This window comes from Siniperca chuatsi, linkage group LG5 (genome assembly GCF_020085105.1).
Source record: "Siniperca chuatsi isolate FFG_IHB_CAS linkage group LG5, ASM2008510v1, whole genome shotgun sequence".
In the NCBI taxonomy this organism is placed as follows: Eukaryota; Metazoa; Chordata; class Actinopteri; order Centrarchiformes; family Sinipercidae; genus Siniperca; species Siniperca chuatsi.
The window spans coordinates 14,884,704-14,908,736 of NC_058046.1; the positions used below are offsets into that span (position 1 = coordinate 14,884,704).

The 24,033-nt window shown below is 40.1% G+C and overlaps 1 protein-coding gene across 17 annotated transcripts in view; it reads left to right on the forward strand.

The window, feature by feature from the left end:
- Nucleotides 1–24,033, forward strand: part of trpm3 (transient receptor potential cation channel, subfamily M, member 3) — a 143,147-nt gene that overhangs the window by 92,735 nt on the left and 26,379 nt on the right. For 9 of the 17 annotated variants that reach the window (XM_044198023.1, XM_044198016.1, XM_044198022.1 and 6 more), the window contains exons 7-14: nt 4,605–4,779; nt 5,295–5,418; nt 13,560–13,632; nt 18,418–18,518; nt 19,217–19,351; nt 19,579–19,629; nt 22,554–22,589; nt 22,768–22,908. In XM_044198023.1, the coding sequence (XP_044053958.1) occupies nt 4,605–4,779; nt 5,295–5,418; nt 13,560–13,632; nt 18,418–18,518; nt 19,217–19,351; nt 19,579–19,629; nt 22,554–22,589; nt 22,768–22,908 (836 nt within the window). The remainder of the gene's footprint in view (nt 1–4,604; nt 4,780–5,294; nt 5,419–13,559; nt 13,633–18,417; nt 18,519–19,216; nt 19,352–19,578; nt 19,630–22,553; nt 22,590–22,767; nt 22,909–24,033) is intronic. The other 8 variants (XM_044198017.1, XM_044198026.1, XM_044198019.1 and 5 more) reach the window with 2 other exon arrangements.

A 24,033-nucleotide genomic window follows, 5' to 3' on the forward strand; every position in this document is an offset into this window, starting at 1 on the left:
TGTGGGGGTGGATATTTGCGGGCACATGAGAGACAGTGTGGGGACAGTAGAATTCATTGGGGGTAAGGTGTGTTCATGCATGAATGGATTCAAAAAACATGTCAAAATGATAAACTTGAACTGCCAGAGTGTTGAACCCTGTGGTGGAGAGATAACAGAACCAGTAGTGGGTAAGGTTGGATACAAGACTTGCTCCAGGTATGGTTCCAGGTTGAGGATGTGCATGAATGACAACATGTTATGTGGTGTGGAAAGAATTTGAGTGCATTATCAGTAGTGTGAACTGTGGTAAATGTCTTTTGGAAAAGTAGGAGTGATTTTTAAAAAAAGGGTGGTGAGAAAAAAAACAGCAAGTTTTTTTTTCTATTTCTTCCTGAGTGTTACAAACCTTTTAGGATTTTAACTGTGATTATAGATTTTACAATCAATCTGACTCACTGCATTCCAGCATTTCCAATAGTTCACTGATTGGCTGTTGCTTTTATGGGTCATTTAAAGGCAGTGTAGAGTAGAAATGTATATCATATCTCATTACTTGTTGATACATAGTGATATGAGCTGAATCCAGAATGTTTTGGCAAGAACAAGTCAAACTTCTTTTTTGTCATACAAGTTGTAAACTGAGACTCCATTTACACTTGTCATTACAAGTGTCTCGTATAGAATAAAATCTAGATTGCATTTAATATAATTTCATTATAGATAGCCACATGAGTGCAGCTCATCACAAATCATCTATAAAATACTATATATTGATATGTCACTGTATAAATCAGTATATTTATTATTGTTAAGTGCACCTGCTATTTTGGTAAATGCGAAAACATCAAAAGAAGAACTTCTGCACTTTAGCAGTTAAGTTACAACAATAACTATTTAGCTAGCGAGTTAACAACTATCCCTGAACTAACACAAACACATGGATTATTTGTATTTATCAACTATGAGAGAGACAGAAGCTTTATTGTCTTCTCGGTGTCACATATCAACACGCAAATCAGTGGGGTAAATTTCCTTTAACCCCAATTTCCCAGTTGTAAATGTCTTCCTTATCAATGACACCATTTATTATCGATTCTCTCCTGCTCACCCACCCTTGGTGACACTACAACTCAACTCAACTCAAATTACTGGTGAAAAGATGGCACAGACCATCTGATTCCTCTTGATGTCACAACACGACTGAAAAAGTGAAGTTTGAGAGAAGCATTGCCCTTTTAATGTTCTGTACCCCCTGACCTTTTGTTCTGTAGCCTGTCGAGTCATGCTCCCTCCCTAATTCCTTCTGCTCCTCGTTACTTCCTCATCTCCCAGGCTGGATAAATATAGAAAGTTGTGGCCCTGGATTCTCATCTACCAGCTCTTTCCTTTTCTACTGCCTCTGCTTTTTCAGGGTAGTTTCCTTCCTGAGATGAAGATGTGGACACTGCGTTAAAACTATGTATGAGATACAGAGAGACAAGGGAGAGAAGGAGAGAGTAGGGGTTTGATGACTGTGTTATCTGATGCGTTGGAGTGTGTGAATGGTGCATGGATACAGTCAATACAAGAATGGGGGTGGGGGTGGGGGGTGGGGGGTTGAGAGAGACAGTACAGTGTGTATAGGGTATATTGTGTAGAGTGTGTATTTCTGAAATCATGTATCCACAGAATATACTACACATTGATATGTCACTAAATACATCAATACCACCACCAAATTTGGGAATTTGGGACTGAAGTTGAAGTTGAGTATTGAGTGCTGAACGAACCTCCCACCTCTTTGGGCCTCTCCTCCCACCTGTGCACCATGCACTATGCGCTGGACACCAAAATACCACACAGACGGGCAAAGCGACTTTCAAGGTCAAGAAACGGTTGGAGCGCTGCTTGCGTTGGTTGTTGTGCTGCCTTGAAAATAGGACCCATAATCACATGATCATCAGCTCACTTGCATTTTCTCTCCATCCTGGTGCGTTTCTAAAATTTTTTGATTAGAGAAGATGGACCATTGATTCATGCAGTATATGTATAGTATTATATAGATATAGACTTATTCTTATATTACTTAGAATCAGATGGTAGCATATCACAAGTAGCAACTTCTGACAGAGTAACTTAACAGCTGTAAATTAGTGTTTCTTTTTTATATATATCTTTTTACTAGGTACACAAAATTATCCAATAACAGGTACGAACAACCAAGTGTACCCAAATGGAAAGAATATGATAATGAACACAGATATACTTGGACAGTCCACTGCACAACACTGTTGCACTTTAGCAGAGTAAACACTTGTGCAGTTCAGTAAGAAGGATTGCATCTTCACTAGACAGATTAGCTCTCCAGCTATGGGTTTTACATTTCTAGAACAGGCTGAATCTAGAACAATAAGTATTTTTCTGAAAGTGCCGACTCATGTAACACTGCATGTGTTCAAATACTTAGTGTTTTATGTGATATAAATGGAGAGTTCAGACCACAACATCCGCCTCCACAGATAAAATAATTCAAAGGACTCTCAGCTTTCTAACAATCACAGGATTACATTTAAGTAAGTATAAAATTGCAAGTTCAGTAGAAGCAGCAGTTGGCGGAGCGTTAACACTGCTAAGTTTAGGGCTTCAGTTCCCACTCAAGCCTTCAGGAACAGCACTGGACTGTGTGGCAGTTTTTTTCAGGAAATTCAGGACACGTCATCAGGACACGTCATGTCCATGGATCCAGAAAAACCTTCCACACATACATTATAATACAAATGTTTCCTGGGCATCACACACGGAAAGATTACTCATTGAATTAATACAATTATAACCATTAGGTCCACTAAAATGTAAAGGAAATAAGATTAATTGATTAATTGTAATTGTATTAAAATACTGATTTGGTACCATTCATGTACATTATGGACACCCACTGTTGGAAACAGGAGAAACTTTTTTGGTGTATGCACTAGGTGTAAAGCTTTAATTAGAATGAATGGGCCACCATGTTGGGCTTCCTCATCCATGTTTTAATACATCCAAGTTCCCACAGGAGTAAATAAAGTAGTTAAGGCTGTGGTAAATTAGAAAAAACTAAGTGTGAATGGGAGGTCAAAAGCCATCCTAAAATGTGCCTGTTGTTTTGGGGTAGTCTGGCTAAAGACATTTTCATTTCATTTGTGGTTTGTTTACGTGTGTGTGCCTCTATCTGTATTTGTGTGTGTGTGTGTGTGTGTGTGTGTGTGTGTGTGTGTGTGTGTGTGTGTGCGCACAGGCAGAATTTTCTCCTCCCAATTAGCCATGACACAGCTGTGCTTTCCCCTGCTCATCTTCTCCTCGATGGGTTTCAGTTGAACGATAATCCGCTTTAGATACTGCCACACTGCTTCCAAAGCTCACTAGTCATCAATATCAATGCTTGATCCGACACAACTGCAAGCTCACACACACACATGCACACATGCAGGTAACAGCCAAAATAGACATCCAAAAGAAATGGAAGAATCAGATAAAAAATGCAAGTCATTAGTCTCCTTCTCTCTCACATTCAGCTCTGTTGATGTATGGTCGTGTGATGTGTTGTGGCACAGTGACGTTTTACCTCTTTGAAGTAGGCGAGGCCCCTAAAATATTCTCCTTATGTAACTGTCCCTGTTGCAAGGCCGCATGAGACTGTAAGGGAAAGCGTAATGGTGGTGGGTATGCCTCTGAATGTGTGCGTGTGCTTGTGTTTGTGTGCGTATGTGCATACGGCATGTAAGCACGCATCTGTATGTGTTTATCTGCCTGCGTGTTTAAGAGACAGACTATGCTTTCTCCTCCGTGAATTATGCAGACCAGAATGAGGGTGCAGGGCGGGGAAGATCTGGCAGTTACACAGCTTTCGAATTAGAAGAGTCAAAACACGAGGCTAGAGAGAGGAAGACAGGAAGTGAGACAGAGAGTAGGAAAGGGCAGGATGAGGGGAGAAGGGTTTAGGAAATGGATTGGACTGAGACCACTAAAAGGGTAAAGAACATAGGGAGAATGGGACTGGGCAAGAATAAGGCAGGAAATTCCTTTGAGAGTTTGGCAATAACTTTGAAATCTACAGTACCTTCTCCTGTACATAGTCTCACCGTGTGCAGAAAAACCCATCTGCTAATTATGCATAATTATCCTAAATAGCCTGATTAGCAGGCAAGGAGCCATTTTTGTGTGGAACAGTGAGGGATTTTTTCAGTGAAACTCTCTCTCTCACTCTCTCTCTCACATACACACACACACACACACACACACACACACACACATATCCATGCCACAGAGACAGAGCACAAAGCACAAAGTGGGCTGGTTATTTTTGGTACAGATACTTTTTTTAAAAACCTCTCTACCATAAGTAGAAAGCATACAGTGTCTTGACAATAAAGTCATGAGACATCACAAGTGTCACACTTGCACCTTGTTAACAAATTTGGATTTAGTTTTTCTATTTATAGATCAAATATTGCTGATGTAATGCCTGTTTATTAACTATCCTTCTGTTTTTTTTCTATCCTTAACTTCCCTCTTCACATTTCTGTCCCTTTTTCTCTATCGTTCATACCTGTTTTCCTCTCTGCAATCACCTTTCTCCTGCTCCCACTTGTTTTCATGTGCAGGTATTGGTCAGGGTGTGCCGGTGGTGGCTCTGATCGTAGAGGGAGGCCCGAATGTGATCTCCATTGTACTGGAGTACCTCAGGGACACACCTCCCGTCCCTGTGGTGGTGTGTGACGGCAGCGGCAGGGCCTCTGACATCTTGGCCTTCGGACACAAATACTCTGAGGAGGGAGGGTATGCACTTACATGTGCACATTATGCTGTAATCCAAGGGCAAACGTTTACTAATACAAATCTTATCTAGTGTGGAAAAATCAGTTAAACTGTGGAAATGTTCTTCCTAAGATTGTTTGTAATCAGAATGTCATGTCCACTGTATATGGCAGCAACACTGTTTTTCTGCATCTAAGCTTTTTTTGGCAAAAAGATGGTATAGGGATAAAAAACCTGAAGTGATTCATGAACTTGTATACACTTTCTGAAATGTGCTGATGCATTACTTTAATAACACACAGTAAACATTTTGGTTATAGTCCTCATGAGACACACAATGAATTCAGAATGTTTTTTACAGCTTCATATATCCAGTTACAATGAAGGTAAACTTGCAGAATCACATCTCACCAAGGACTCTGAGATAGTCAACCTTGGTTTCACTTACTGACAGACAAATCTAATTTGCCTGCTTCCCCCTAACCATTTTCTTCTCCTTACCTCTATCTGACTCCCTTCTCCATACCTCTCTGCAGCATAATTAATGAGTCTCTAAGAGACCAGTTGCTGGTGACCATCCAGAAGACTTTCACCTACAGCCGCACACAGGCCCAACATCTGTTCATCATTCTCATGGAGTGCATGAAGAAGAAGGAGCTGGTGAGTGTCACTTTCATACATGTACACATGCCAGAAAAAAATTGTATGTATATATATATATATATATATAATTATTGGTCCACTTTTTTAAGCTTTGCTGTCTCTGCTGTACAAAGAAGCCCAAATGAAAAATATTTTAAGGAGGAACTAAATGGATTTGTCAAATGAAGCTTGCTCATCATGAAACTTCTGTTGAAGCAATTATTACCCCATCTTTTATGCGTGATATGTAATGTTAAGTGGATGTAAATGTATTCAGATGACTTTCAGGACCAAATGGCCTCCACCTTGAGAGTCTGTACCCCTTTGGCAGTGTTTAAGTCAAGACACACGTCTTGTCAAATGCAGCTGTCACACACATCCCTCTCCCCTGGGAAGGAGTCTCAGTCCCTTTAGAGCACTGTCAGTCACATGAAGCCAACTTCTTATTAATGCTGTTAAATGCAATCTGTGTAGATGTTATGTGTATTTGTGTGTGTGTGTCTTACCTGACTGCGTGTGTGTGCATGTGTACGTTTGTGTGCACACGTTCATCATGGTACATTTGATCACAGTAGCAAGGGGCATGATGCTTTCTTGCCACAGTCATTGTGGTATATGGCGCACACACATTGTGATTGAAAGCGTGTACCACAGCAGTGCATACAGTGCACATGCAAACACCCACACACAACCTTACACTCATTCACAAGATGATAGTGTAACACATCCTCCATACTGCAAACAAACAGCTAGCAGCTTTTACTGTATCTTAGTTCTGCAGCAATACTAACTTATTTACTACTTGGTTGCTCTCGCCTCAACTCACTTTGAACATAGTGTACAATGTATCTTGTAAGGGAGGTGAATATTTTCCAGATCAGTGACTGCTGGCTGCCAGTGGCATTTTGCTAATACATTTGTAATTAGTAGCATGCAAACACACCAAAGCCTGATTTTATCACAACTTTTGAAGTTAAAGTGCTGAGCTAGAATCCAGTTTATCTTGAAACATGATGGCTGGGATATTTGAGATGACTCAACCAGGTATTTATCACATGATAGTCTTCCCTTTTTGTAAAAATACTGTAGGTTAATCATTTTATTATATGTATTTCAGTTATTATAATATATATAAAATACCAAAAAAAATGCAAGCATGAAAGAGCTCTTGTTTTGGAGCCGTACATCCTGCCCGATCGGTACTGTGCAACTCTCAACAGAGATGAGAAGGAAGCGAGATGGCTCACTCATTAGCTACTTCCATCATCAGGTCCGGAAAAAACAATGTGTTTAATTGAGAATGTTATTGATGTTATTGTCACATACACAGTACAACACAGTGTTCTCTGCATTTAACCCATCCTAAGTATTAGAAGCAGTGGGCAGCCACTGTGCAGCCCTGCCCTGACCGGGAGTCAAACCCAGGACCTTCTTGCTGTGAGAGGACTTAAAGGACCTAAAAAATCCCATTTTTTAACTAATGGTCTTGATGCTCTGGCATGTGGCCTTTGTACCCTCAAAAAAATTGTCCCGCTGCAGACCAAGTGGCCTTGCCCCTAAAATTATGAAATGCAAAGCACACACAGAAACATAGCACAAGTAGTATTTTGCAGGCAGCCCAGAATTGGTCATGGATGTGCAGCGTGTAAGTGGATTGATTGCGTCCTCAGTGGGGTTCCAATGGTTGACTGATGCTCACACTGATGGATCTTCTGAACACAATACACCAGAGCAGAACAATGGGGTGTGAATCACTCAGCAGGAGCAGCTGTAGAGGCCAGATAATCTGATTCTGCCTCTCTCTTTGAACTTGCAAAACTGTTGCCACAGCTATACTGAAACTGAAACATACTACACTGAAAGTGTATTTTGATAATATTACGAAAGTCCACCAACCATGCTTTACCCTTGCATTAATATTTCTGCATTATTCCTGCACTCCTAATCTTCTAACTGATCTCACAGATAGCCCATACTCTACATGTTCTGCTTTCTCTAATCAAATCAGTTAACCACACAGGGAAATGTGTTTGGTCCACTTTTTTTAGGGTCAAACAGGCAAGAGTGTTTCAGGCTTTGCATGGGACAATAGGAACTCTATCTTTTGCTCATTCTCATTTTCTTTTTTCCCTTCCTCCCTTACAATTACTCCCCTCCAATCCATGGCTTTCTGAGTGCGATCAGGAGGGAACCCCTGTGATGCCTATCAGTCTGATAAATAGGAGGCTGGTGAAACTACCTCAGTGAGAGTGACATAGAGGTGACACATCAATCTCTCTCTTTTTCCATCAACCATAATCAACTTTTTGAGACTCTCTGCATGGTGCATGGGCACTAAAGATTGCAGAATGTGTCCGCTGACAAAAGCCTGAGTTTTTACAGAAGAAATACAAAGAAGAGGATTGCTTCAACTGAATACATTATCAGAGAGTATGCTATCAAAGTTTTATGTCAGAGATAAATGCAGAGATGTCTGCATGTTTTGAATATAATGGCACTACATGGCACTCGGCTTGTGGTGCTCAAAGCGCCAAAAAAAATTGAAAAACTCAACAGCAATGTTTCTTTCCAGAAATCATGACCCGGTTACTCAAGATAATCCACAGACCTTGTTGTGAGCAGTTTCATGTAGGAACTATCGGTAGAAAGAAAATAGTTCCTACATGAAACTGCTCAGAACAAATCTGTGGATTATCTTAGCATACTCTCTGATAATGTATTCAGTAGAAGCAATCCTCTTCCTTGTATTTCTTCCATAAAAACTCAGGCTTTTGTCAGAGAAATTAGAGATTAGAGAAAGCAGAACATGTAGAGTATGGACTATCAGTGAGATCAGTAAGAAGATCAGGAGTCCTAAAAAATGTGTTTCTTTTTGCTCTGGGGAGCTTCCTCTTTGCTAGTTCACCATCCTCATACAACCTGTGGTCAAGTCACTCACTTGATCCCTGATCAGACTGATCCACTTTTCAAATCTCAAATATTCAAATGCTGAATTGGTGAATTACTTTGATTTATTCTGTCACCCTATGAAAAGTTAAAGAAGCATTCTGCAATCGTGTTCAAATATCTCTACATATGAGATGAGTGTAATTTTGACTTGAGAGGTCTAGATGTTGCAGCTAATACCTACTATAGGGATGCAGTGAAACTGTATACGTTCTATAGTACTTGTACCACAATCCCATAGCAATTATAAAAACCTGTGTTTCCCCTTGTATACCAAAGCTAAGTAGTGTCAAACCCATGTTAACACTCAGGTCAGGAGCAGGGCCACAAAACCGTTGCGTTGACTCACTCACACTGGCAGCAAATGCGGGTTTATCCAAGGTCAGTGCAGCTGTCTGAAAGGGGTAAGTGTGTGAGAGAGAGAGACAATGAGAGTGTGTGTTTGTCTGTGTGCCAGTATGCCTGTGCTTTAATTTTTCTGGCTCTGCAGCAGGAAAGCCAAAGAGTAGGAGGAAAAGAGAAAGACTAAAGGTAACTGGCTGGGATAATGTAGGGGAGAGGGAGAGTGTGTGTGTCTGCTTAAGAGGGCAAGTGAAGAGAAGGAGGAAGACTAAAGAAAGGCTGTGTCTTGCTTTTTCCTTATTTTCAGCATGTTGGTTTATTCATGTAGACATTTTGTGCTTCAGTTATTTCCCTGTTGCCTCTGCTTTGTTTATTATACTCAAGGCTGTTTATGCTTCATATCAAGAGTGCAATAAACTTAACTGCTCACTGAAATGTATACGTACATGCAATGGCGAAATCCTCACTCAGACTTCGGGGGGGACCGAGTGGAGAGTGAGTGAGAGAGAGTGTGTGTGTGTCTGTGTGAGCGTGTATTACTAATGTGGGGACTTAAATCTGTTTACACAGTCACATTGTAGGGACTAAACAATAATGTGCACGCTTATGTGCTTGAGTTTAACTGACGGGTAACAGAGGTAGTATAGTATATATAGTATATATATTATGTGTTATGTAAGTGCAATAAAAGGGAATGCTAAAAGAAAGCATAGGCCACATGTGTATCAATTTGTCTGGATGATAAGGATAATTATCTAGTTTCTTTTATCCCTTCTACACAAAGGTGGAACAATTTCATAAGAATATCAAACAAGCACACTGGCTGCATGAGAACCAGCGCCTTTAAATATTATCAAGGCCTGTTGTCACGTATCTCTTTTTTGCTAAAAATGTGTGAATCCAATTCTAGGTCTAATTAAAAGAGAAGTGCCTTCTTCTCCCTCCCCTCCCTGTCTCTCTTATGTGAGGGGGGTGCAAGATGACTGTCCTGGTATCTCCCAGCTTGGTATGAATAATTGAGTGTAGAATAGCCCTTATATGTTTAATTCGGATTAAATATTGAGGAGGAACCACCAACCAGCAATTTCCCTCCGCCTCCCTGACAAGAGAGACTAAGAACGAGTAGGAGGAAGACAAGGAGAGCAAAAGACTGACTTAAATGGACCGCAAGAGAGTGGGAGGGTGTGAGGGACAGATGGAGGGGGAGGGTGGGAGGAAATGACACAAGAAGTAAGAGAAGGGAAACAAATGTGGTTTTGGTGGAGAGGAAATGTGAAAATGAGGTACAGTAGAGAGCTTGAGCCACAAACAGAAATATGCTTGAAGAGAGACAATTCCTTGGTTGATTATCAGCAGGGCAGTTTAAAATTTCATGAATACAGAAATGTATTTCCCTCTTTCCTCTGCTTTGGCTGTCTGGCTGAAGACTGTTGGTTTAGAATCAGAATCAAAAATACTTTATTGATCCCCGAGGGGAAACTCTTTCGTTACAGCTGTTCACTATCACGTCAATGCACACAGGAATAGAAGTACTAAGTAAATCAAAATATAATACAGTTAAAGTACAGCTAGGATAAATTAAGTACAAAGTGGATATAAGTATAAAAGCTAAAATAAGTCTAGTTACAAAAGTGGATTTACAGGTTGATAAGTATGTACAGTATAATAGAATGTAATAATATAAGTAATAAGTAGTAGTGCAATAATGAGTACTGTCAACTTAAGTGTAGCAGATTAACCAGATTATTAGATGGAAGTAAGAGGCAGCATGCACGTTGGCGCATGCGCACTTTTATGGTGTATCCCAGAAAGTAATAAATATCCATTTAAATATTTTATGCTCAAATTCACACAGATTAACCATTAGCAGAGCATTGTCAGATCTGAATTGCTACCATTGATAATGTATGAAATATGCTTTAGAAACCTCTGTGGACTGTACGTGTGTGTGTGTGTGTGTTGTGTCTTGTATGTACATGTAGCAGCATCAGCAGGGTCTTTGCCTGTTAAATGAAGATGAATGTTTTCCAGTCAGCTTGGCTCACTGCAGCGTGAAGAGCAGTTTTCTGATCCTCTAAGCATGTAGCTTAGCGCTCTGAAGATGTGGGAGTCCTCCAACAGAACCCAGTCACACTGAGAAAGATTGCACTGCCTCTTCCTTTTTCATTTCTTATATCCGTCTTCAATTTGTCAACACTAAATCTCCCTCCTTCTGTCTTCCTTTGCTTTACACATGCTTCCTCGTTCCTGCTGTCTCACATCTATCCTCCTGACCCTGCCTCCACTCGTCTCCCTCTCCTTATCATTCCCACTCTTTTCGTCTCTTCTGTATTCTTGTCAGCAGAGAGATGGAGTACGACAGACACGAGTCAGTGCCCTGTCTCTTGAATGTTGAGCCCTGAGGTGTTGACTGTCAGTGTAGAGGCAGAGAAATGTCAAAAATACATTCAGCATTTAACAATATTTTGAGATACAGTATTAGGCAAGCACAGCTATCATCAACACATCGAAAATGTAATGTGCAACAGATGGGTGTGTTTATGCCATTAGTAAAATAAAAACTTTAACTAAACTTCTAAGTACTTGAGAGCACCTTTGCTTGAACGAGATGATGAAAATAGATGGGGAAGAAGCTGTCTGTTTACCTTTGCACACACTTATTGATGACTCTCTGTGGGATCGTTGAGATTAAATTAGCAACGTTGCGTTGTCAAAGCGGTTGTGTTGCTTAGCCTCTGCATTGTAGAGCCTTTATGATAACAGGTAGCACATGTCCAAAGGGTCACCTTGGGGGTGTGATTGGAGGAAGGGAAGAGGGAAGAAGACATAGGGTGGAAGCAGGCAAAGATGAGAGGCGGAGGGAGAGTGGCTTGCCAGTGGGAGGTTGTTGTAAGATTAGTGGTTGTGGGAGGGGGGATGATGGGTGGAAGAAAGGGAGTGGAGGTAAAGGTGGAGGGGCCTGGAGGGAGAGGGGAGAATAAAAATGTAATCATCATCTCCCCTCTGTTACACTGTCATCCATCTTCATTCCTTAAGGCAGCCAAGAACCGTGTGTGTAAGGGAACTCGTCATTCTGCTATAATGGTAACTACAGGGTTTAATGTGGCCAGAATAGGAATCTGTACTGATTGAGTGACTGAGGTTTGCACATGAGTACGCCCTTAAAAATTATAGATATCTGTCCCCTCTCTCTCGCTCTCTCTCTCTTTCTCTCTTGAACTGACCTTGTTAGAAAATCCCAGTTTTGCATGCATATAGTTTGACCTTTTTGAGTCACTACGTAAGAGCACACACAAGATCAATCTCTTAAACACACACACTTGGTTAGATCATAGTATTGCATGTGTGTTCAACATGTGGCTAAATGTGTTGTTAACATCTATTAGAGTGAAGGCAAAGATGCATTCTAGCAAATGATAATCTAGCCACTGGCCACACCATTTAGGCACACACACACAATCACACATGCACTATAACTTAACTCAGAGAAGCACATGAAATTACACACCACACCAGCAACTCATTGGTGTCTCCGCTCATGAGGACCTCAATTGATATCTTCACATCACATTGCACTCCTATTTCACCTGGAGAAAGACCTTTTGATTACACAGGCCGATAATGACCGCCACACACACACACTTAGATGCTCCCCATATTAGTGATTGCATTTGCAATGCATGGCACAGGTCTAAGACATTACATGATATCTCACTCCTCATTTCTCTCTCAGGGAGAAGCCACATGTCATCAGCACATGGTGTAAAAATGATGAATGAGCCAACATAATAGATACTGTAAATCATCACTGTGAATTGAATTACTTTTCTGCATTTAGATTGTGTGAAAAGAGAGAGAGAGAGGGAGAAAGAGGAGGGTGAGCCTACAACATTGCAGCATTGCCCAAGGGAAAGCAGCAGCAACAGCAGCAGCAGCAAAGCCTGCAGATTCCCAGAGCGGCCACGAAATGAAGCCATTTAGAGGGGGGAGATGGGAAGGGAGATGGGCTGCAGGGAGGAGAGGGAGGTGGGAGGAGATGGATGGATGGGTGGATGGAGGGATTAGAGGAATAGCTCGTCGGGCATTCAGAACACGCATTCTCCCGTACGCGGCTCCCACAAGGTGCCCTTCACACATGCACACATATGAGCATGTATGTCCACATGCATGTTAAGACCGGTATCTATGCACCCGTTCGCTATATATGACAGGAAAAAATCCAGAGAATATGCTGCCCCATTTCTCAGATTTCCCTCTCAGTGCTGTGCACACTTTGGCTTTCAGCCATTGCACCATTAGTTCATCTCACGCAGCATATAAAAAATGCAGCTAAAAGACATGTCAGACTACACAGATGGAGACCTAAACTGGCCTTTCCAAAAAATGTTTGACAAAGCAAAAGAAAAAGAACAAAATGTTCTTAGGTAATGGAGAGAACCATTAGTTCATATTCATTTGATCTCTCTGTCGTGTTTTTACTCTCATTCTCTTTAGTTGCCTTCTCAGCAAAACCCTTCATTTCCTCCCTACAGTGAACAAGCTGTATGTGAGTTTGGTGGTGTTCTTTGCACAAGAGACAAGAGAGGACGGAAGAGAGTCTGGAGAGGAGATATAGTACATCACATCAGAGCAGTACCTCTCCTATCCTCTCCCCTTTGAGCACCTAAGCGGCAGTGTTTTTAGTGAAGCAGTTTAATCCAGCAAATGAGAACACTCTCACTCACATGTGCCTGAATTTCTTTGTGCTACAAGCCTTGAAACATTCAATAGAAGTAATAGAGTGAAGTCACGTTCAAACAGCTTGTAGAATTAATGCTCCTCTCTCTCTCACTCTTTCTCTCTGTCTGTCTGTCTCTCTCATTGTCTCTCAGATAACAGTTTTTCGGATGGGGTCGGAGGGTCATCAGGACATTGACCTTGCCATCCTCACTGCATTACTCAAAGGTGGGTGTGTGCATCTACATGTGTGTGTGCTGGAGCGTGTATGTACAGTAAGTGGCTTCCATTTCATTGTCGCCCTCCTGGGATATTGTTATTTGGAAGTTTCTGTACATAAAAGGAGGATGATATTGTTTCAGAAAGCATTTCTCTCTCTCCCAGTTTAGGTGTATGTTCAAAGCACAAAAGCATGATCTTACCTCAGGAATAAAACATAGACATCTGTGCTTATTTTTCTCTCTCTTAAAGCTCCATTAAGTGATTTTTGATCACTGTGGGGCAGGAAGACACCAAAACAAACTTCAAGCATTAAGTCTTGATATTATATTAGCTTATCAAACAATTGCTTTCTTACAGTTTTAGCAGAAACACAGTGCTTTGGGCATAATACTGGAGTCCTCTCATCACTGCGTGTCCAATATAATCCAGTATTTACTGGCTTGGTCCACTAACTCCTGACAAAAATATCTGGCTCTTTTTGGTTTTCAAATATTTGATTTTTTCCAGCACGTCACAACATGTTGGTTTTCTCCTTCAGTTTTTGTATCCATTGAATGAGCTATAACGTTTTAGTTAGTGAGCTTTAGAGCTGCTGGTTAGCATATTTTGTTACCTTTGGACAGAGTCAGGCTAGCTGTTTCCCTCTGTTTCCAGTGTTTGTGCTAATCTTCTCATCTGACCCTTGGCAGTGTATTTCACAAAATATCAAACTATTCTTTTAAATGTGAAGAGGTTGCAGCTCTTGTGACCTACCAGCTATTAAAGCAGTTTCAGACAAGCTTGCAGTAAATACAGATTTCCTACTTTATATGCTAATAAAACCCTGATATCACAACAACACCTGTAGAATAATCAATTAGCATGAACACAGCTGCTCATTAACTGTATGGCCAGAGACAAATAATTACAGGAAGACACTTACAGTCACCAATGAATTATGAAAGGTATTGTGTCTTTTAATCCATCTCTTTGAGATCTCCATCTCTCTCTTTTGAAGTATATATTGTAATTTAATTTGCATTTATCACATTAATTCTCCTTGAGGTCAATAATCACTTTTAAAAGGGACACATTGCCTAACTATATGCTATTATGCCACATGACCTTCTCATTTCTCAGAACTACACTAATGCTTACAGTGTGGCCATCATCCCACAGTTCAAGTTTCTTTACACGCAGTATGCAGGTAATATTACACAGCCATAGTAATAGTTGCATACAAGCAAGTAGTGATTTAAAGGCTCATATCTATCGTGGTTTCCCCCTCTGCATATTACACTGCAACACATGTAGAATAATCAATCAGCATGGTAACTGCGGCACAGAGGCATGACACACTAAGATATAGAGGGAGATATACAGAAGCTGCAATCCTTACACTGTAACAAGCTGTTATGCAGTTACTAATAAGGGCAATGAACTGGGCCAAAATGGGTTACAAAATTGAACATTTGTCAAGTGCAGACATAGCAATTCAACTCAACCACCATTGTTCCCAATCCTCTAGTCTATTCCCCACTTAAGTGTTTCCCATGCCCCCACTCTCCCATACCCACCTCTCTACACACTCACACACACACACACACACACACAGCCACAGGATTCATAGATCCATACTTTCGATTGGTTGTTCTTTAGCATATATTGATCGTGGTTGCTCTTGCCTCTTCAAGGAATATGACGCTAACCAGGCCCACTGGAGTTTGCACGCATGCTCATGCACCTACACACTCAGGCACGTGTACAAAGACAAAGTGAGTCCTGTGGGACTGCTTAGCAATTCAGAGCATATGATTGACTATCTCAGCAATTGTTCCTCAGAGAAACATTTCATTCCACAGGGAGTGAGAAAGAGACTAAACTCGTGAGTTTGGAGAGGGAAAGAGTGAAAGCGAAACGTGTTTTACATAATTTATGCATAGCAGTCAAGATGCATGATTTCTTTGGCCTATGCATCACTCCCTGATCTTTGTCTTCATCTCAGACTCCCTATGTACACATGTCTCATTCATGTATTCTGTTGACTCCATCTGTTGATCTATCTTTCATTTCTGTTAACTTTGTTTTAGCCCTTTTCTACACATTTTATTTCCCATTGGGATGGGAATGGCATGTAGATGAATGAGTGAAGGGAGGAATTGAAATCAAAGAGAGAGAAGACAAAATAGGAAAAAGGAAATGAAAAGGAATAGATCAGAGAAGTGAAAGGACGAGAGGGGAACACTGAGAAGAGGGGCAAAAAATGCTTTATGATAAACAGCATGAGGGTCATTTTACATGCAAGTCTCATTCTGTGGCAGAGTGAATGAGACGCGTTAAGGCTTTTAGTGTAAAATGAAATCAGTCACATCCTGCCTGAGAGCTTTCTAAAACACTGGATTAGACTCCTTCGCTGAAGAACTAAGCTACTGCCTGAAGCTCAACATGGCACAGCACAGTCAGGAATACAGGGTGAGGGGAGAACAGAGTAAGAGCAAGAAAAAAAAGAATAAAAGGATTGAGTGTGTGAGCCAGTGTGAGAGAAAAGAGAGCGAGATTTAAAGAGCTGGAAGGAAACTGCAGCTAAAGACACATGGTGTAACAGCAGGGGAGTTAGGAGTAATTGATGGTCCGCTGTCTGAAGTAGTCAATATCCTGAAGATTGGGTCCATAAAGTCAGTAGGTTCAACCTCCCATACAGGCAGACAGATTGAAGCCACAGCCCTTTGATAAAGCAAGGCAGCCTTGCCTTTTAATATATACATATCTCCACTAAAGCTCTTATTAGTGGGCTCTGCATCTTATTAGCAGAGCTCCGTCCAAACATTAAACTCTAGTAATGATGTACAGCCCTTTAAGATAGAGAGAGCTCTGTGTAAAGTGATGATACTGGTGTGCCTATTAAAAATTACAGTCTTGTCTACACACAAGAGATTATTATTATACTTTATATTACACTGGAATTCTCTAAAGGCTTAGACAAATAGTGGCTTTATCTTTCTCATTTTGGCTAACTCCTCCCAGTGTACAGATCAATTATTAATGTGAACGGACTGTGGTTTTGTGTTAGATCTCACTGATCAGCAATATTTGAAGTGTGCCACTACAACAGTGAACAGCTGCAAATGCATTTTTGTAGCATATTTAATAGCATGTTTACAGTGAAGCTGTTTTACATGGGATTATACAGTGTTAATCAGTTCTAAATAGAGAGGTTTGATTTTATATTTACAGTCTCTTTCTGTCCCTATTTCATTTAATGCTGCTTTTTTGTCCATTGGATGAAGTGTTTAAGATGAACTTGCCTCTACTTCATCCAGAATTATATTAAGCAAATCAGATCTGTCACACCAGTATCATCATCAAAAAAAAAGTAGACCTAAACTGCATTTCGTTGCCTTGTACTTGTACATGTGTAATGACAATAAAAGTTGAAAAACTTGAACTTGTTGAAGTTAAAAAAGTTGAATCATCAATCATCATCTGTCCACTTTTTTTATCTTTTGTTTTCAGTTTTAATATTTTTTTTTGTCTTATGTGTGAATGTACTGTAGTTCTTTTTCTTCTTCTACTGATTACATTACAGCCATGATGATGTTACTAGAGGACCAGAGCACTCTAAATGATGTTGACAGACATAGCACATCAAAGGAACACAGTTGTGTTCTACATTTTATGCAGTGATACATTTTAGACCAAGCTGTCATTCTCCAATGGGAAGACAGCTTCTTCTCTGCAGACACACAGAAAAAGGCAGGAACAGAGCAGACACGCTATATAGTAAAGCCAAGTCGATCCACCAAGCCTGAAGTCAGATGAAGCCCCTGAAGCCCTCAACCCCAGCACTTCAATAAAGGGAGCTAACTATCATTAGACGGCAGCCATGACTCCACAGCTCTACAAGTTTAGGTCCAGGCAGTGCGATACAGTGCAATACAAATCTGATTAAAACTAGCAAAAGCTGCAAATCAATACACAAACAAAATTGACTTCAAATAATTCTACAAGATTGGAGAAACTGCAACCAAACCACCATCATATATCTCACACCCAGAGGTATATTTCAAAACAAAAGAAATAGTGGTGGACTTCCGTAAGAGCCACTGCAGCCATCTACCTTTGGTCATAAATGGTTAGGAAATTCAACAGGTGGAGAACTACAAATTCACTTTAAAGTGGGAAGTCAACATTACAACAGTACTGAAGGAAGCTCAGCAAATACTTAAGACAGCTGAAAAAGTTTTCCATATCACAGGAAGGTATCATGTGCTGGTATCGAGAGCATCCTCACCTTCGGAATAACTGTGTGGTATGGAAACACCTCACCACAAGACAGGAAGGTGGTTACTGTATGTGATGTGAGGTTTTTGTTTGTTTTTGTTTTGTGTGAGCTCGACAAACCAAATTCCTATCAACTATGTTGAAATGGCAATAACATATTGAATCTTGAATCTATATTGATTCTCTCTGCCATAAATACAGAGATGACAGCAGAGATGGGCATTGTGAAATACTGTATAACATAGCACAACATTTGTTTTTCCATAGCTATCTCTCAGTTAAGCTAAAACTTAATTATTAGCATTAGTATCAAGCAGGAATAATGAGTATATAAGCACATAAAGAGAATATAAAATAAGCAGTAAAGACAGATCATTATCAACATTAAAACAACAAAGTAGATCTAACAACTAAACAACTAATGAACAACATACCAGTATATTTGGATCTTTGACTGTGTATCAATGTTTAAGAAGCCTTGTTTTCCAGAAATATTACATTGTCTCTCAACTCACTTGTATGCTCTCTCAGGTGCCAACGCTTCAGCTCCCGACCAGCTGAGTTTGGCTCTGGCATGGAACAGAGTGGACATCGCCCGCAGTCAGATCTTCATCTACGGACAGCAGTGGCCTGTAAGAACCATAAATAGTATAAACAAGAATAAACATACTGCAGCAGAAATACTGATTGTATTTCTCATTGATATTAAGATTATGGTATACTGCACTGCCTAAAAAGGTCTTTTCGCACATGATTGTTTTGGCATTACACCTCAGTCTTAATTTGTACCGTATCTGACGTTTGTTTACAGAAATTGTCCTGAACAGCTGATATTATTAATAATATGATATTGCATACAAGAAATGCAGCTCAGTGCTTTACATTAAGACAAAATAACTTAAAATTATTAGACAGAGAAAGATGATAACTTGATGATAAATGGATACTTACAGCTTTAAAAAGCAATTTGGATGCTCAGCTCAGGATCAGTCATGGGTGAAAGGTTCAGCAACTGACAAATGGTTGCAAATTATAATCAAGTATTGCTGTGGTTATCTGCAAACACAATGTATGTATTGCTTGCAGTTTTAAAACTGTATAATTCTAAGATGTCTTAAAATGTCTAAGATTTTTATTTAAATTCACTTTATTGTAGATTTGTGGTCTATGGAAGAAATAAGAAGAATTAACGTATTAAAATAGATAGAAGAAGTGTGGCTCCACTCATCTTTACTTATTTCCATGCAGTACTCCTGTATAGTTTGTAGCATGTAGCGTGTGCTGTGTATGGTATCATAAGTGTATGTGTTCTCCATCCCATGTGCCTTAGGTCGGTTCCCTGGAGCAGGCAATGCTAGATGCCTTAGTTCTGGACAGAGTGGACTTTGTCAAGCTGCTGATTGAAAATGGAGTTAGTATGCACCGTTTCCTCACGCTTTCCAGACTGGAGGAGCTCTACAACACGGTAATAACAAATGCACATTAATGGATTGTAAATACAAGTTGTGTAATAACACACCAAGGAACATCCTCATTTGGCAAATAGTTGCAATAGTGAGTTTCAAAGTAAAATGTCAATTGAAAGGTTACTTGCACACAAAAAAACATGGCCCTGGTAGTGAACAGTATAGCAGGCAGGGTCCGTTTTGTCATAAGGAACTGTAGATGCTCATGTGTTTATTTTTTCAACAGAGACATGGACCGTCCAACACGCTGTACCACCTTGTCAGAGACGTCAAAAAGGTATGACCATCACTGCCGTCCCTTTAGCTCTGTGGCTGTTTAGGCACACTGTATGGGAATGTTGGCTTGAATGTATATATTAAAGAAGACATGTTTGACTACATAGAGTTTCAGTTGCTTTTTTGCGGTGTGTGTTGTTACTCTGTTTGCATCAATTTGTGTGTCTACATTTTGGTAGCCCTGGTTGCTGTTAACTGCAAATAGAGGCCAGCTTTTCTCTTTCAGCTGGAGTTGCGGGCTGCAATGGCTGTTTAGAGCTATGCACGACTCTCATCCCTCTCATGACTTTTCAGCAATTTACTCTGTTCTTTCTCTCAGGCACACACTACCATGGTAAACAAACACTACATGTATTAAACATTGCTTTATCCACAGAACTTGAGTTTGAGCAAACTGAGGCCGCAGTGGAACTGCTATGAGGCTGAGAAGGAAGAACACCCACAATTTAATAATTTCTGTATTTATTTGTATTATTAACAACACTATTAAATGTGTTCTTTTTGATATTCAGTATCATCTGGTTCTTTGAATAGTGTGCGCATTCCCTTACATGAAACAGACTTTATTTTGCATCAGGGCTGTGTTATTTTCATGTTTCAGACGATGAAATGGTGCAATCGTCTCTTTCAGTTGCACTTAAGTCAAAAAATGTCTACACTATGTGGTGTTCATTATTTTTGCTGCATATCTCCTATAGCACCTTGATGATTACTGCGATAAAAGACAACAACCTAGAATTTTACATTCAGTACATGTCCACACACCAATTAGAGTGATCCCACTGTTGAGAGATGATGGAGAGGTCAGCAACACCACCATTAGCATTGAGAGGTGTTCATTAATTAAAGTGTTACTGATTACAGTTGTTATGCCCCTCTGGGAGTCGCTGAAGAGGCTCCATGTTGTAATCATTCCTCCTTTACCTCCTCTCTGTCTTTAAACACAACTCTGATCTAAAGTTTGTGCAGAGAGAACATGCAGTTTATATTCCACGACGCCTCATCACACACATGCTAAACACACACTGTAGTGCATGGCATAACATCCCAATTTTCTTTTTGCAGAGCTGTGTGTCATTGCCATAGTATAGCTCAGTGTTTGTGTGTCGTTGTTGTATCACAGTATGATGCTGATTAGATTTAACTGCTCGGGTTGACTCGCTGTATCACTATTTTCTTTCTTTCTCATTCTTCTCTGTGGATTGTTTGGTCATACTGTTAGCAATTGGCAGGTCTTTTTTGATTCAGATGCAGGTGTTGTGCTAATAACAGCTGTAAGGACTGGTTAAGGTTGTTCTCAGGTTTAATCTGGTCCATTCATTAGATTGTGTGAAAGCTGAGTCAGAAAACAGAGAATCACAGAGATTGGCTTGTGGACTGCAGCTGCCCAAGCAGAAATTGGTTTTCCTACAGAGTAAATGAACAATGCAGTTTTGTGGCCAAAGGTTGGTCGCAATACACCTCGTGCCCTGAGTCTCAGATATCAAGAACGGTTAGGAGAAAATCCAAATATAACTGGGCAGGGTTAGTTTTCTAATTTAAACCAGAATAATTGTTGTAAGTATTGTAGGTCATCAGCTCACTATTTGAATTGCAGGATATGAGAACTGTTTTAAGAAACACTGACCTTTTGAGTGTATATTGTATTATACATTTTAATATTGTGTTATTGTGATAATCTGGTAAACTTCCTTAAGTTTGGCAAAAAATGACACATAAACAAAAGCAACTGTTAACTAGTTGCTGTTAATGCCAGGGCTATAATGTATGGAGGCAGGAAAGAGAATTTTCAGTAGAGTAGCTTCCCCATTAAAAACTGTAGCGCTCTAAGCTCTCAGAGTGTATTCACACGAGGTGTAAACAAACAGTTATTAGCTTGAGCTTCACCACCACAGGGAATTGAAAGAGGGCTCGGCTGACCACTGACTGGTGCATTTGAACTATATATATATCAGTAAGATGAGGAGGTGAAGCTTTGTGTGCTCACTTTGAACTGCGGATGTATGAAAAGACAAGCAGTATCTGTGGCTCTCTCTACTTCAAAGTGTATCAGTTGGCCTGCAGGGGTTAGCCAGGCTTTACTGTCAATGCAGTTGACTTTTTGGATATGAAGACAGGCAAGGGATGCGTAGGACAGAGAGGAATTCTAGTAGGATCTCATATCTGAGTGCAGAGGAGTGGAGATGGTATCAAAGAAGGTGTAAAGATGTGTAAGGTAAATTGGTGTAGCTCAAAGGAACAGTGGAAGTCAGGATAATGACTGGATTGATGTAGAGGGCACGCCTAGAAGCAGTGAGTGCTGGCTTGGTTATAGTCCTCACGTGAAAGGACTTCTATTTCAATAATGATTCTCCCCTCCAGCGTAGCTGTCTGTCTGTTTTTATATGCTCCTCTCTTCCAGGCTAATGAGACATTAGCACTTTCTCTTTCTTTTCCTCTCTTCAAGACTGCATTGAACCTCACTGAGAAGATCTCATTATTTCCCTAAATACAAATTATGACAAATCATTTAATACATTTTTTACATCCTTTGTAATTGCCCACAAACAGTATATTCTCTCTATGAATCATACTGCACCTGAGTTTTCATTCTCTCCTCATTTTCTGCTCCTCTATAAGAGAACAAGTTACAGCTTGGGGCTTTAAAGATTCACTTTCTGGAGAGCTTTCAGGAGTAATACTTTACCTGAAACTGTGACCAGTTATTAGTTCAACCAATTACGAGACTGGAGGAATATCTCCATTCAAACCAAGGTCCACATACTTTTAAAGAATTCAAAGTAAACTGAACCACAGTCTAGTTGAGATAACAGATTATTAAAGAGGCTGGAAGAGAGATCTTGCCTGAGAGTTTCTGTGTATCTCATTTCCCCTGCTCTTGCTTATCGTGCGGTTTACTCACTGACATTGTGTGTTCTTTCCAAGCAAGAATATCCAGGGTTCGGTTGGATCTACTTCAAGGTGAATCCGATAATCAGTTTTTATTTTCATAGCCAAAAACCGTTTGATATGGATTTTGTGAAGTGAGTGTGTATGACTGTGTAATTTGTTTTGTACTCTTATTTCCCTCTTGTTTACCTTCCTTTATTAATCAGTTGGCTTGGGTTGTTGCCTCTTAACACTCTGTCTGGTTTTCTAGGGAAACCTGCCCCCAGACTACCGCATCAGCCTCATCGACATTGGACTGGTCATTGAATACCTCATGGGCGGGGCATATCGGTGTAACTACACCAGGAAGAGATTCAGAACGCTATACCACAACCTCTTTGGACCCAAGAGGGTGAGTGAATGATTCTCACCTGCAATAGCATCCCACCATGTAATGCATTTCAACTAATGTCTGGGAATTTTTAACGTCATTTATCAAAGGCCCAATGTCAGTGAAATGAGCCTCATGATCAAATTGGCCCTGATAAGAGCAACATGCATAACATGGGCAAATTATTTTTATAATCAAATATTAAACAGGGATTGTGTATTCAAGGACAAACTTCACCTTGCTGGTGCAAGTAGTAAATTAGCATGTACAGTTGTGAAATGACTGAACGAGCAGGAAATACATGAGACCTTAATAAGTGTGATACTTGATGTTTGGAGCAGGATGACAAATATACTACATACTGTATTGTATGCTGTTTTTTATACTGCAAGTGGATTCTGATCTTTCCTTTAGAAGTTCTAAGTTATAAATATCAGAAAAATGTTTGACTAAAATGGCAAGACAAAAATAGTTTCTCTTGGTAAAAATGGAAATCAACTGACTACTATTTTGGTTAGCTAATTTATAAGCCCCAACCAGTAGGTTTGACATGTTTGTCTTCAACTGCTAGCTAATGAAGCACAAGGATGTAATATAAATCCACATATCTCAGCCTGACAGCCAACCACCACATCCATAAAAAAAACACATTTAGAAATATTTATTATAGTGTTTCAGTTGCAGAGAGCTGTTACTAAATCCACACAAATCATGATCTCCTTTAATCAAGATGCTGTTCATCAGCAGAGGTCAAACATAAGAGTCGTCCTCCTATAGTTCTTCATTTCCACATCAAGTAGAGAGGCAGCACACCACAGGCTATTATTAGCTTGATGCAACACATCATTCATCTATAGCAGTGGCCATCATAACCATCATAACCCCAAGAATATACACACTTCATTCCAACCACTACAGAAACTCCTCTCACTGGTTAGTATACATTCAACCAAAGTGGAGGAACTGATCATTGAAATAATGTGCTATAGTGTTTGGTGGTTGTGTGTTTTACACCACACATACTGCACATTATATGGTATATGTTCACATTCTGATGTATAATTCTCTCATTCTGCCTCGATACCTCACACACTGCCACAGGTGTGATGACAATAGAAATATACACAGCTGTGTCTGAAACGCCAT